The sequence below is a fragment of the Polyergus mexicanus genome, unplaced genomic scaffold (genome assembly GCF_030449975.1).
Source record: "Polyergus mexicanus isolate NDT 795.1 unplaced genomic scaffold, iyPolMexi1.0 SCAF_10, whole genome shotgun sequence".
Classification (NCBI taxonomy): Eukaryota; Metazoa; Arthropoda; class Insecta; order Hymenoptera; family Formicidae; genus Polyergus; species Polyergus mexicanus.
In genome coordinates, this window is record NW_027223330.1 from 563,425 (window position 1) to 577,916 (window position 14,492).

The 14,492-nt window shown below is 33.8% G+C and overlaps 2 protein-coding genes across 6 annotated transcripts; one reads left to right on the forward strand and one right to left on the reverse strand.

The window, feature by feature from the left end:
• The first annotated feature begins 597 nt into the window (after positions 1-597).
• Cyp4aa1 (Probable cytochrome P450 4aa1) lies at positions 598-7,480 on the forward strand. 4 transcript variants are annotated; one of them, XM_070302429.1, is made up of 7 exons: positions 598-1,025; positions 3,256-3,424; positions 3,744-3,914; positions 5,035-5,101; positions 5,416-5,960; positions 6,370-6,549; positions 6,792-7,480. In XM_070302429.1, exons 1-7 carry the CDS (start codon positions 996-998, stop codon positions 6,953-6,955), a joined length of 1,326 nt encoding a protein of 441 aa, XP_070158530.1. In that variant the 5' UTR covers positions 598-995; the 3' UTR covers positions 6,956-7,480. The 4 variants fall into 4 exon arrangements, with proteins under 4 accessions (XP_070158530.1, XP_070158527.1, XP_070158528.1 ...); XM_070302426.1 differs by having other exon boundaries at positions 3,744-4,121; positions 6,792-7,476; XM_070302427.1 differs by having other exon boundaries at positions 3,272-3,424; positions 3,744-4,121; positions 6,792-7,476.
• A 664-nt stretch (positions 7,481-8,144) lies between these two features.
• Mccc1 (Methylcrotonoyl-CoA carboxylase 1) lies at positions 8,145-11,166 on the reverse strand. Of its 2 annotated transcripts, none has more exons than XM_070302412.1 (9): positions 10,901-11,166; positions 10,757-10,823; positions 10,292-10,676; positions 9,885-10,219; positions 9,505-9,801; positions 9,179-9,388; positions 8,595-9,089; positions 8,340-8,525; positions 8,145-8,269 (listed from the first exon to the last, which is right to left on the reverse strand). In XM_070302412.1, exons 1-9 carry the CDS (start codon positions 10,936-10,938, stop codon positions 8,159-8,161), a joined length of 2,124 nt encoding a protein of 707 aa, XP_070158513.1. In that variant the 5' UTR covers positions 10,939-11,166; the 3' UTR covers positions 8,145-8,158. The 2 variants fall into 2 exon arrangements, with proteins under 2 accessions (XP_070158513.1, XP_070158514.1); XM_070302413.1 differs by having other exon boundaries at positions 11,003-11,024.
• Positions 11,167-14,492: the final 3,326 nt, after the last annotated feature.

Consider the following 14,492-nt stretch of genomic DNA (forward strand, 5'->3'; position numbering starts at 1 on the left):
TCGACACTTGAAAATGCAGTTTGAGGGGGAAAAAAAATGCGCCTATATTTTTAAAAATTTAAATAATCATTCGATACGCGCGGCTCAGGATCTTTTTCTGTAAGTATCTTTTAAATAAGACAATCGCTTCCATCCTACGTCTAAATTATAAAACATTAATTTATAGTATCACATTTTTTAAAAAGAATTTCAATCTCCATATAATTTTAATATATATCGGAGAGAAGCCTTCTTTACCCCCTTTTGTTATTCCTTTACTCTAATCTTTATTAATATTGCAACATCTTTACGAGATATACTTAAATATATATGTTATGAGATTGAATCTTAATCGTTTTTATTAAGCTATTTAAATTTTATGATTGCTATAACTTTGATTTCACTCCCTGCTGTTAAATGCAGGTTGGCGAAAAAAAAATTAAAAATAAAATAAAAAACGGAGTGAGTACGTTTTTACATTGAATTTTTTGCGTCAAAATGCCAAAGAAATACGATATATCGCTATTTTTATCACATATTGTAATATGATAAAATTATTCACAGATGCTCGTTTATATTTAATGGGAAACAAAAAAAAAAAAAAAGGTTTGGCGCGCCTAATGAGAGGATCGAGTTGTTTATGCACGATTATTAGAATAATCGACGATCATTCATCCTTGAGACCAGATTCCTTGACATTTCTTTCTCGCCCTATGACGACCGTGAGCAGAAGGATGCACGCGAAGCATCATCCTCTTTGGCGATCGCCTCGCCTCCCAGAAGCTGTCCCGGACACGTTTGGGAAGTACGGCCTGCACGCGCATCAACGATACGTGATTCGGATGTGAAGTGCCGTTTAACAGGTGCCATAAGGCAGCCTAACACATCTTGGTATACATATATAAAGTACTAGCGAGCAGGCGACAAGGCTTAGTCGGCCGATCGTTTTAATCGTGAATGTATAATAGCACTTTCGTTGCGCTTTCGAAAAGTATTAACGATCGCGAGGGACTATAATGACATCTTTATGGCGTTATTTGCTTCAGGTAAAATGCCCCGTCCATTACTCTACGGTTTCGTACTATTAGCTTCTTTTTCGTCGCGTTAACAATTATATCGTATATCGCGGGATCTCTCGCGTGAGCAACACGTGAACTCGAATCAAAGCTCGATTCCGCGCACGCTTCGTTTTGCATATACTGCGTAGAATCGAATCTTATCTCTATCCAGAATTAATCAAGGACAACTGTGTAACATTTTTCACATATGAGATATGATCGTAGGAAATCTTGCCGATTTTTTGAATAATTTTTTTTCACGAGAGAAATAGAAATTTACAAAGACTTTTAATATATGTAAAATAACAGAGAGAGAGGAATACCGCTAGATAAAAATAAATTTAATTGTATTGCGAATGTACGGATATGTATTGCATAATTCAAAGAAACATCGTGCGCGAGATAAATTTGCTGGTATCACACATCTCGAGTAAGAATAAAAAAAAGATGTAAATTAGTCGGCGAAAGGATATTGTAAGAGTGTATTAATTTCAATGTCGGTTCATCTAACTAAAGTCAATACTTCACAAGAATTGTAAGAAAGAAGCAACCCATTTTAGAAAGAAATTTAAATATTAGATTATACGCGAAGAATATATTATGTACGCGACACATATGATGCAAAGAACTTTATGCGTTTTCCGATGGAGAAGGGAGGTTGCATCTTGTTGCAATCATATAAATACGCAGACACCATACGATAATGCGCGAGTTGTTAAACCGATGTGATATCGAGAACTTTTGAATATTATATAATTTGTGTGTTTCCGGAACATCACGTTCTATTACATCCTTCTTCAACTCGTAAGTGGTTGTTTCTTTCCGTGTTTACCGTAAATGTAACTTGTTGTTGTTGCACGAGTCTAGTATTTTCCTGTTTTATTTCTGACAATCGCAAATCATCGCTTTAAATGTATATTTATTGCAATATTAGACAAGCTCAAATATCATATCGATACTACATGCTTTTCCAATGATATATATGCGAAGATATCGAATCGAAAAAAAAAAAAAAAATTCTTTCAAAAAAATTTTATTTTCATATCTTTTCTCGTATCTCCACGTAGCCTAAAGTAATTGGCGTAATGAGTATTACAATAGAGAAGCTTGACAAAGTTAATACACGTTGGATAAACTCGATTAACATTTTCGGTCGTACTCTTGTTATGAAACTTATTGTCATGCGATCGGTATATGCGATTGCTCGCGGCACACTTTATTTCGCATGCTTCGATACGTCAATTAACAGATGTCCTATCCTGAATCACTAATGCGACCAAGTAAATGTCCCTCATGGAATTTGGCGGGCGAATCAATGCTATTCGCGACAATGCGATGTCGTCGACGATCGAAGATGCATATTACTTGCGCACATACGGTGTGTGTGTGTGTGTGTTTTACGATTGAATGCGTATGTTCGACAATCCAAATTTTTGGAGAAATTATATTTATTAAATAAATTTCTAAAAACTCATCTAAATAAATAATTAATATTTAACTAATCATTTTATGTTCAAAAAGAGCGTATCGTGTATGTTTTAAATATTGTAATTTATATTTTTAAAGATGATTAGTACTCAATGTCAGAAAAGAAAAATTAAAATTGATATATGTGCGAGTACGACAGAGAATATTACAATATTAATATTTTTTTTTCTCTGTTTTCTATCACGGACAAAATATTATAATAAAATGTACAATATAATTTTTTGTAATCGTAGAACATATATACTAATATATCGGAAAAATCATGAATGCGAATTTATATACATATATATTGTTATCGTATTACAAAACACACACTTGTCATGTTTTATAGCCACTATACCGGTGCAACAATAAGCAAAATAACGCTGAGACATCAATTCAATAAAATTCTTGCGTTGTACATATTGAATGTGACAGATTAAAAGCAAGAAGGTGTTATGAAAATAATAAGTAATCAAGTTATATCAAACACACTTACGAAATAATCGGTTTTCTTCTTATTTCTTCGTATTTCTTCAACTTCCTCTTAGCGCGTTCGATTTAAATGACGAACCATGAAATTTTATTGCAATGTTTTTGTGTGAGCATACGAGAATAATACGAGAGAGTAAATGAAATTGAATAATTAATTAGCATTCATTATTAAGTAAAGAGAAAATATTTGTCTTCTTTTATTCTTTTATCGTACGCGTTATGTGTTTGACATTATATTTTTCTCTTATATAACCAGTTGAATCGTACACCAGGCGAGATGTGGACCTGCCTTGCTTTTCTAATTATTATCTACGTAATATACGCATTGAAGGATTACATCAGGATCCTCAGATTTATTTTCACCCTCGATGGACCGAAGACAGTGCCCATTCTTGGCAATGCAAATGCCATTCTTGAAGGAAACCGTGAGTGAGATTCGATGTTATTGATTGAAATTATTAACATTATTCATTAATTAATTAAAAACGATTCGGCTGTATATGCTATTTTATCCAGCTATGCGAATATTAGCTTTTCATGATGATTACGCTCGGGTGAAGATCGCAACGGCAAGTGACTAAAAGAGCTTCAATCTTTTTTAGTTTGTCAAACATTTATCATAATAAAAAGATAAACATCGTATTACGTTAATATGCGAAAAAAAAATTGTCAAATTTTATTGTATAATAATACGAATCAATTGTTCGAACGCTGTTTTTCGTATATCAAAATATTTTTTTTCAGTGATTCAGAGAATGACAAACGAGGCGCAGAGTTACGGACGCGTTTTCCGGATATGGATAACGCTTTTGCCGTATGTCGTGCTCGTGGAGCCGGAGGACATCCAAGTGATCCTGAGCAGTATGAAGCACACGCGAAAGATATCCTTATACAAGTTGCTCGACAACTTTTTGGGTAAAGGCCTGATCACGCGAGAGATCGACAAGTGGAAAATACACCGGAAGATCTTGCAACCGGCCTTCCATTTTCACACACTCGAAAGATTCGTAGGAACATTCGGCAAATGTGCCGATCATCTAGTCGATAAACTGCTCGAGAAAGATGGAAAAGAGGTGAACATCACCGTGTTCGTCAACAATTCGGTTTACGATATATTGATCGGTATGTAATAATACAATAAATTGTTTGAGTAAGCGTTATAACGAACAATGAATCAAACAGCTTGCAATTTATAAAAGTATTACACTTTCATAATAAATATCTTTATCGTTATATGTTCATAAGGTTTAAGAAAATAATTTCTTTCTGCAATATTATGAAATACCTTGCGTAAGATATCGAAGAGGAAATTGCTCGTTCTTTAAAATCGCAATTTCCTCCTCGATTCGTCTGCAAAATGACAGAAATGATATATGACAGAAACACTAATTGACCTACTTAAGAGATATCTAAAAACATCAATTTTTTATCTTCTTTACACATTCGAAAGAAGGAGGTATAAATAATATATTTGAATTGCAAAATCGAGTTAAAAGAGCTTTGCCGATTCTCGAGTACATTCTCTGCTTCGTGAAATGCGAACGTAGAGTAAAAGAAAAAAGAAAAAAAAAAGATCAATAGCATCTGCGCGCATAATGAATTGTGCTCGTGTCAATTGCAATAAAACGTAAACGCACCGCGCAATAAAAACGTAGGATGCACGATGATGATGATGATTCACGGTGATTGTGTTTGGTCATAGAAATCGATACGAATTATGAATGGTCTGTATGCTAAAACATCTCGCCTTACAAACGTGGCACTTACGTGCGTATATATAGCGAGTGCGTACTAATTAGCATGAGAACGAGATAAAGCGAGAAATGTTTAAACGGTAGTGCATAACCGTGTATGGCTTTGTTGACTCTTAATATTCGCATATCGGTAAAAATAAATATGTCTTTAAAGTCATACTACGTGCGCATTTAAAATTTCCATTATCATCCGCTTGTCGACATTTCGTATAGGTGATGATACAATATTTTTTATTCCGATGCTAAATATTGACTTATCTGAATAATGATTATTTTTACAGAGACGGTTTTGGGGATGAGAGCGAGCCGAAGAAGCAGCAATGTCGAGGATGACACGCCATTCAGAAAGTAAAGTACAACGCGGAGCATAAAGATGGCTTAATTATAACAGATTATTTAATTAGTAAATTTCAAAATGCAGAAGAAGTTGTGCTTTGATATTTACGAAAGAGCATTCATCTTAATTAAATTTAAAATTAAAAATTTTTACAACCTTTTTCTTAGTATGCGATATTAATAATATCATGAATTTCTATATACATGTTACTTTAGTTCTTTATGCTAAATTTCTGCCAAGGTCTCCGATTTTTCGCACATTATGGTATATACATTGCGATGAATAGATGGTGATAATCATCAGCATCGACGTATTTTTAAAACAGGGGTCAAGTTATGGTGCCATACAGATTCGCGCGACCATGGTTGCTAATTGATTGGGTCTACCGATTGACGGCAGCCGGGAAATCAGAGGAGCAGCAACAGAAGGATCTGTTTGACTTTTGCTTCAGAAAGATGAAAGAGAAGCGCGAGCTTTTACGACAGAACGGTTCGTTCGTTATCGACGACGAAACAATGAGCGCGGAAGGCAGAAAAATATCCCTGCTCGAGTACATGGTCGAGATCAACGAGAGGAATCCTTGTTTCACCGACCAGGACATCATCGAGGAATGTTGCACTTTTATGCTAGCCGGCCAAGATTCGGTCGGTACCGCTACCGCGATGACGTTTTTCCTATTGGCGAATAATCCTATATGGCAGGAGAAATGTATCGCGGAATTGGATGAGATCTTCGGCGATGATGAGAGATCATCTACTATGCAGGATCTTAGAAACATGAAGTGCTTGGACATGTGCATCAAGGAATCCTTGAGATTATACCCTAGCGTTCCGCTTTTTGCCAGGACACTTGGACAAGATGTGAGAATAGGTGAGGTTTCTCTCAAGAGAAGATTTCATATCTCAATTATATTTTACTTCGTTATTATATCGCAGATACTTTATATATTTATACAATAATAGAAAGTATTCCGAGTTTGATTATATCATATATGATTATTCAGCTCTTTCAAAATTATATCATATATACGTTATATAAAAATTTCAAAATTATTAATAAATAATGTATTCTTTGTATCAATATACTATTTATGGATATTCAATAAATTATAAGAGACTGCTAGTAAAGATAATAAAAATTATTGTAATCGTGCGCGTAATACATTCTGTGTCATATAAAAATAAGTTCTCTCGAAATAAGTGACGAACGATTGAAGATTAAATCGCTTTCGAAATTATTGTAAATCAAAAGAATAATGTTTTTTTTTTTACTCGTATAGGAAAGCATGTGATACCAGCCGGTTGCGGTGTATTTATAGTACCGTACTGCACACACCGTTTGGCTCATCATTTTTCCAATCCTCACGATTTTAAGCCGGAACGTTTTAGTCCCGAGAACTCTCAAGGAAGACATCCCTATGCCTATATACCTTTCAGCGCCGGTCCTCGTAATTGCATTGGTAAGAGAAACAAGTTTAAACAATAAATATCATAGGTTGTATAAAAAAAAAAATAATAATAATTCGTAAAATGAAGATACTATAGGTATACATTCACTTTTGCTAAAAAAATTTGGTATCTTTAATATTTTTATTGTAGAATAAACTTGTCGATTTTCTCTGGAAAAAAAAGAAAAATACTACGCGTGTAAAAAAGGTATCGGCTCTCAACAAAATATATGTTTCTCTTCTTACTTTATTAGGATATAAATTTGCCATGCTCGAGATAAAATCGATAATCAGCGCGGTTCTGAGGAAGTGTCGATTAGAACCGATATTCGGCAAAGAAAAAGTGATAGCCAAGTTTCGGATGACAGTCAGAGCAACCGGTGGACTTTGGATCAAAGTGAGATCGCGGAAATTGTAGCGATTGACAAGATTGACACGCCATCGATCTTGCAACTTAGAAATAGCAATTGTAATAATATTTCGAAGATTTATGACAATTTAATTGAAAGATAAACAGAAAGATGGAATGGCCGCGTTCAGCAGAGTTAGTGACAATCGAATGTGATTGGTTCTCTTACTTTCAGAACCAACGAATCAACATCTAGTGTTAACAAGACGATAACTTTCTCTGCTGAACGCGGCCAATTAAATCCGATACGTTGAATGAAAATAACAAAATCAATACATCGATACATACGTAATGTTTATAAAAATATTTCAATAATATAATAATTTGAATTATGTTTAAGAAATCGTGATTTTTTTCATGTACTATTTGAACAAATATCAAAACACGTGTACCATTATCATTTCTTAGACATAAATAAATTATGTAGGGAGCTTGTAAATTTTGTTAGTCTATCAAGGATAAAAAAAAAAAAAAAAAACTGTAAAAGTGCCATGAACACATTGTATCATATCGATTTTTTAGTTTGGGCATTATTTTGTTATAAATTAGACAATCAATAAGACGATTAAATTTATAGACAACTGAAACCAGGAATATAAGTCTAATAAACAATAACTTAAAATAATTGTTAAATTAATTTTTGCTTTTAAAAGTAATTGTTAATTTTTAAAATAGATATAGATATAAAAAGTGCAAATGTATAAGATACGCATGAATATAAAAACAACTTTAATATAGTGCTATATATAAAATTGTTTGTAGTCTTTTTTTTTTAATGAATGCCATGGCGTTTTTGTCAAACTTCTTTCCTTATTACATTTTCTTATATATTGATAAAAAAATTGAGATTACATATTAAATGGAATTTAATTAATTCCTTTCAACATTACAATTACAAAAAAATCCTAATTTTATTTGTTACACATTTTATATTCTTTCCTTCATCTGCATTATAAATACTCACATTCTTTGAAATTATTACATATAGCGGATTTTCTCCACGTAAAATAAAAATTTCATATATATAAATTTTGAGTATTTATTTATTTAAACTTTAAACAAACAAGATAGATATTTTTATTATAAATCCATTATAAAAAAAAATATATTATACATATTTTCAATTATATATATATATATATATATATATATATATATATATATATATATATATCAATTATTTAAAATGATTATTATATCATGTTGCATATATTATATTTTAGCTTCTGTCAATTTGATAAGAACTTTATCTTTGGCAACATTATCACCTACAGAACATAGTACATTTTCAACAATTCCATTTGTAGACGCTTTAATAATATGCTATAAAGAAGAAATATTAATTTTATATATATTGTATATTACTATTAATAAAACAAGTTAAACAACTTACCTCCATTTTCATAGCAACAATAACAAGTAACGAATCGCCCTTCTTCACTGCATCTCCCTTATTAACAAAAATTTTTTCAACCAATCCAGGCATTGGGCTTAATGCTGTATGCGGATTTTGCTCTGTTTGGCTCGTAAGTGTAGTCATGAATTTGGGAGTAGGAATAATCAATTGCCATTCATGATCCTATAATTTTATAAAATTTTATATATATATATAGGAAATTCTTAACTTTGTTAAATGCTACATTATTACTTTGGTAAATATGTGTAATTTATTATTGAGTTTCACTATCCGCGTTTTAGTGATGATCCCATCAATTTCTGTAAACAGCTCTAAAGCACCATCTATTTTCTTCAAAGTTCCAATCACTTTTCTCCACGGTCCCAATCTATTAACTCTTATTAGGTACATATCTGGTTCAGAATATTTCACTTCCACTATATTATCTTCATTATCGACATTGAAATGAAATGTATGTTTTAATACATGATTTAATCTGAGACCAGTTTCCACAGCAAATGGACTGAAGGGATCCTTTGTCTCTAATGATACACTTAATGAATCTACATCTTCATATAATATCCAAGCGAGAGCACCTTGAATCAGTACTGAATTAGGTACATGTAATTTAGAAAATAGCTGCTCAAAGTTTTCCTCGATGAATCCCGTGTGTACTTCGCCATTTTGAAATTTAGGATGAATACAAAGATCTTTGATAAATTCTATATTTGTATCGAGACCAGCAATCTATAAGAATAAAATTATTTTATTTGATTTTTAATATATATATATAATAACATTTTTATGAATTTACAGTTAGTAATTATATCACTTACATTATATTCATTGAGCTTTGATCTAAGTACATTAAGAGCTTCGTTCCTATCTTTCCCCCAAACCACTAATTTCGCTATCATTGGATCATAATGCACAGACACTTCGTCATTTTGTCGGACTCCGGTTTCGACTCTGACATTATCCATTGTTTGAGGGGGCTTCAAGTATAAAAGTTGACCGGCTCCTGGTAAGAAACCATTCCTTGGATTCTGTCATATTATATCATGCAATATCAATGACATCCATTCAATCACAAATAAAATTGTATATTCATATACATTTATCTAAACACATAAAATCCGCAAAAATAAATATAAGTCGTTACCTCAGCATAAATTCTAGCTTCAAATGCGTGGCCGTTAAGAGTAATCTGTTCTTGTTTGAGCGGAAGTTCTTCGCCACTTGCTACTCTCAATTGCCATTCGACCAAATCCAAGCCGGTGATTGCCTCTGTGACAGGATGCTCCACTTGGAGACGCGTATTCATCTCCATAAAGTGAAAACTGTGACTATTTCGATCCATTATAAACTCCACTGTACCAGCACCTACATATCCCACAGCTTTAGCGGCACACACAGCTGCTTCTCCCAACTCCTGCCTAAGCTTCTGGGAAATACCAGGCTGTAAAATAAATTAAACAACAATAATTCTAGAGTTCTCTATCTCTTTCTATACATCTCTACAATGATAATTAATAGACGTACAGCAGGCGCTTCTTCAATTATTTTCTGATGTCTTCTTTGTACAGAACAGTCTCTTTCAAATAGATAAACAGCATTTCCATGTTTATCAGCAAAAATCTGCACTTCCACGTGTCTAGGTTCAGCAATATATTTTTCTAACAGCACTGCCGAATCCCCGAATGCTTTTTCAGACTCGGTTCTTGCAGATTCCAACGCTTCAGTAAAATCAGATTCCTTCAAAGCAATTCTCATACCTTTCCCGCCACCCCCACGTACCGCTTTGATCATCAGTGGAAATCCAATCTTTTTGGCTTCTATCAATAGTGTTTCACTTGATTGATCCTTTCCGTGATATCCTACAAATAAAATGCGGATATTAGAAACATACATTTCTTTATATATACTTAAAATAGAAAAAAATATTTTACCTTCTATGATAGGAACTCCAGCTTTCATCATAATAATTTTTGAAGTATTCTTTATACCCATGTCTCTGATAGCACTGGCTGGCGGACCAATAAATATGATATTTTCCCGCTGACATAATTCTGCAAATTCTGTATTTTCCGAAAGAAATCCATATCCTGGATGTACAGCTTGACATTTGGCTCGTTTGGCGATTGATATAATCTTATCTTGTCGTAAATAACTCTGACTAGATTGAGCGGGCCCAATGCAATAAGCTTCATCAGCTTCTTCCACATGCATAGAGTTCCTATCTGCATCGCTGTATACAGCCACGGTCTTCACGCCAAGTTTCTTCGCAGTTCTTGTTATACGACATGCTATCTCTCCTCTGTTTGCTATCAGAATCTGCAAAATAAATTTATTTTCAGAATAATCGTTAATTCTACAACTCTCGAGCAATAGTTGTGAGAATTTCGAAAACCAACTTTGTTTATTCTGTTGAACTGCGAGGCCGATTGATGAGAATCTCGGGCGCACGAGGATAATTGACTCCTACAGTACACAAAAACTAATTAATATGCATGTAACAGATTCTCGATTAACAAATATATCGTATATAATTTACTTGCCTGTAAAGTATCGAGTTTAACTTCCCAAAATTATACATGATGATAGGTTATATTATCTGACGAGTATGTCGTAATTTAGTAAATATGCTTATCCAAACTTACTTGTTACTATCTCTTCTAACATTTCGATTCTCACTCAGAGACGCGCAGCAAGTTACTATAAGTCACGTATTTGTGTCCGATCACACACATAAAATCGTTATCATTCACCCATAACCTGAAATTAATTTATGACTCAGATTGTTGATTCCTATGAAAAGAAATACATTTAAGAAACACGTATAACAAACAATTTACAATACTAAAGGTCTCAACAAATCATGTATAATCATAAATTTCTAAAAACTCAACACTAATAAATGTTTTCTTTTTTTAAAGAAAAAAAATTTTTTTTAATTTCATTTTTCGAAGAATTGAAAATTCTTTGATTCCTCTCATTTTTTTGAGCGCTTCGCAAAATTATCAGTTCTGGAGGAGCTATTATTTGCATAAGAAATGGTAAAAAAGGATGATGCAACTTATCGAATGAATAAGTGTTCGTAAAGAAGTTTGAGAAAATTCTCACTAGAGGGGAGCACTTCTGTCTTTTCAAAATTAAAGTTATGTAAAGGAATAAGGTTAAGTCATGAGCCTACAACTACAAGAGGCCTATAATAGTATACAATTTCATCCGCTACGAAATCGAAAAATTACGAATAAATAATGGATAGAGTGGGGCCCGTGTACTACTGATACCGTCCTGGATTTTCCGCCGTCAAGTCGTGGCGAGGATGGGTGTTTACTCAAGACACGACAATTCATTACGTAATTGAATTGAATGGGCCCTCTCCTTCGCTTCGCGAACATCCCCCTATCGAGAGACACGGAACGTTTGGCTCAAACGTGTACGCGTGCGAATGTTCAGGCACGCGTGTGCGTGGTCTGGCTGGTGGTATACGCCAGCGAGGGGTGAATCGGAATTCAGAGATGGATTGAGGATCGAGAAGAGCCCCGGAAGCCGACGAGAATCGGTTAAGCTGATAAAAGGTGTCCCTTAAAAAGACGACCGGGAGGGATATTTTTGAATCGATACAATATACAATATATTGTCCAACCGGCGAAAATATTTTTTTAATTTGCGCCAAACATAAATGTATAGTAATAGTTAAAAAAAAAACAAAAAAAAAACGTGAGAAGTAAAAGGAGTCTTCGGCTACACGCGTGAAATGGATTTTTAAGTATAATTATATCTATAAGAATTAAATAATACATAATATCACAAAAGGAAATATTAATCAGACAATTCCTCCAGATTATAGCATTTTAGAATCAGTGTTTAAATTATTTTTATATATTATATTATATATCTTACATATTTATATTTATTTTATCAATATTTTACATATATCATATCTTACAACTTTTATATATCCAGAATAGAAGTTGTTTAATTTCAACTTTTTATCATCATTATTTAAAAAATCTTGATATTGAATAAAAAATGCTATAATATTGCATAAGAATTATTATATATATTATATATATATTTCAGATCCTCGTGCGAATATTCATGCGTTCGGAATTTCGCTACGTTCCTGAAGAGACACCATAATCCCGCACCCCGTTTGCCGCCAACATAGCATGTCGTCTACGCTCCTCTTCTCTCAGACCGGAGAGATCCTGGAACGAACCGGAGGGGCCGGTAGCGAGAGCGACCGAATTAAACGATTAGTTAAACTGATTTCGAGTTAGGCGAATGAATAAGTAATCGGATTTCTCGTTAAGGTAATCGCATTGCGCCCTGATTGGCTCCGTCTGTCTGCGTTATAGGCCACACTCCCGGGATTTTGCCCCCCTTCGTTCCATCCACCCTCATCCTCATCGATGCTCCTCTCTCCTTTTATCTCTCTCTCTCTCTCTCTCTCTCTCTCTCTCTCTCTCTCTCTCTCTCTCTCTCTCTCTCTGTTATAGCGAGGAGAGTGTCCTCTCATCTCGTTCGCACGGTGTCGTCGCTCGATCCCAATGTCGTTGTCTCGTCTCTTGGAAATTGAGAAATTGAGAAGCGCGAATATTTCGAGTAATGTGTCGACTTTCCCGTTTATATTTCTCGTTGTCTGACTATTTGATGCTCGTTATCAATCTCGATTATTTAATTAGCGATACTGTACTAAGTGTCCTCGGGACCTCGACAATTCAATGTTAAACGCGCATTTTTTAAAGTCCTGTGGAATTTTTATTTTATTTATTCCTTATAACTTTTGTCTCTTTTTTTTTCTATATTATTTCATATATTATTAATAAAAGTACATTATAGGATACACATTCCTCTTGTCGCGTATAGAGATTAAAATATCTTAGCTTCACTATAGGAAAGAAAATCCAAAATTGGAATGTGACGTTTTCAAGTTTGAAATTTTTATTCAAACGTATTTTTGTTTGCGAACGGACTATATATCCTTCTCTCTTCCCATCTGTCCGTATCCCGTAAAACGGACCGACAACGCGTAGTCCGCTAGCAACCCGAGCAATTACATTCCCCGAATGCAATCCCATTTAAATATCGCCGAGTTTGACGGCGACAAACACGGGGCGCACGTCCCAGGGTCGCATTCACCTGGCGCAAAGAGAGATTTGCGGGACAGCGATGTCGCACGACAGAGAGGATAACTTCTACAGATTTGATAAGCGCGAAGCTATGCAGATTTAGTGATACTTGTGGCGCAAGGACGAGAGCCAAAGTTTTCCTCAATGTGACTTGTGCAACAAAAACACAACGTATACTTTATCGAGAGCAATAAATCGTGTCCGAAAAATCGAGATCGGCAAGAATGAAATCGATTTTACGAAATCGGACCGACTATACGTATATCATTCTGAGAGTTTACGAGAGTTCTGAGAATTATGCACCATCGAAAAGGAAGACAAGGAGAAGATAAAGGAAGAAGAGAGAGAGAGAAAGAGTATGATACTGATAAAAAGAGAAATGGATATTGGAAGGGAAAAATATATAGAAAGTGAAAGAGTAAAATGGCATATGAGATAAAAGAAATGTATTTGTCGCGAGTAACATGGAAAATCGTTTGTCTGTCTATCGATAAATCTGTGTCGTGATATTTTCCAAATTTATTTCTATTTGAAAATTTTCGTACTTTTATACATGTCACACAGTGAAGATGAATAATTGACGTTTTTATGGAATTATTGTTTTTCCTATGAAATATTATAATATATACACGGGATGTGTTTTTTTGGAAAAGAGTTTAGAACTTGGAAGAGAGATGAATAGTAATTTTTTTTTCAATAGATTGAATGAAATATATATTTAATCTCTCTCAAAAACTTAATCTTATCGAAAAAAAAGAGAAACAATTTTCAGTTTTAATAATACAAAAAACTTGCTTGTATCGATTTATGCAAAAAAAATCATATAGTATCATATATACCAGGTATATAAATATGAAACCGGAATTTGCCCATAGATGGTCCTAGCTGTCAATGTAGTTACCGTCAAACCGCGTCATTGGTGCTATTTTCTTGTTTTGACATCTGATAAAGATTTTCAACTCACAACAATACAAGTTTCATACAATAGCATAGTTTTTAATAGCGTTGA

Excerpts from the sequence above, each read along its gene's own strand:
- Cyp4aa1 (XM_070302426.1), top strand. The coding sequence starts at position 996 with ATGACATCTTTATGGCGTTATTTGCTTCAG. Across the intron at positions 5,102-5,415 it reads GATGACACGCCATTCAGAAA|GGGTCAAGTTATGGTGCCAT; the intron begins GTAAAGTACAAC and ends TTTTTAAAACAG. Across the intron at positions 6,550-6,791 it reads CGGTCCTCGTAATTGCATTG|GATATAAATTTGCCATGCTC; the intron begins GTAAGAGAAACA and ends TTACTTTATTAG.
- Mccc1 (XM_070302412.1), bottom strand. The coding sequence starts at position 10,938 with ATGTATAATTTTGGGAAGTTAAACTCGATACTTTACAG. Across the intron at positions 10,220-10,291 it reads TGGAGTTCCTATCATAGAAG|GATATCACGGAAAGGATCAA; the intron begins GTAAAATATTTT and ends TTTTATTTGTAG. Across the intron at positions 9,090-9,178 it reads CAAAGCTCAATGAATATAAT|ATTGCTGGTCTCGATACAAA; the intron begins GTAAGTGATATA and ends TTATTCTTATAG.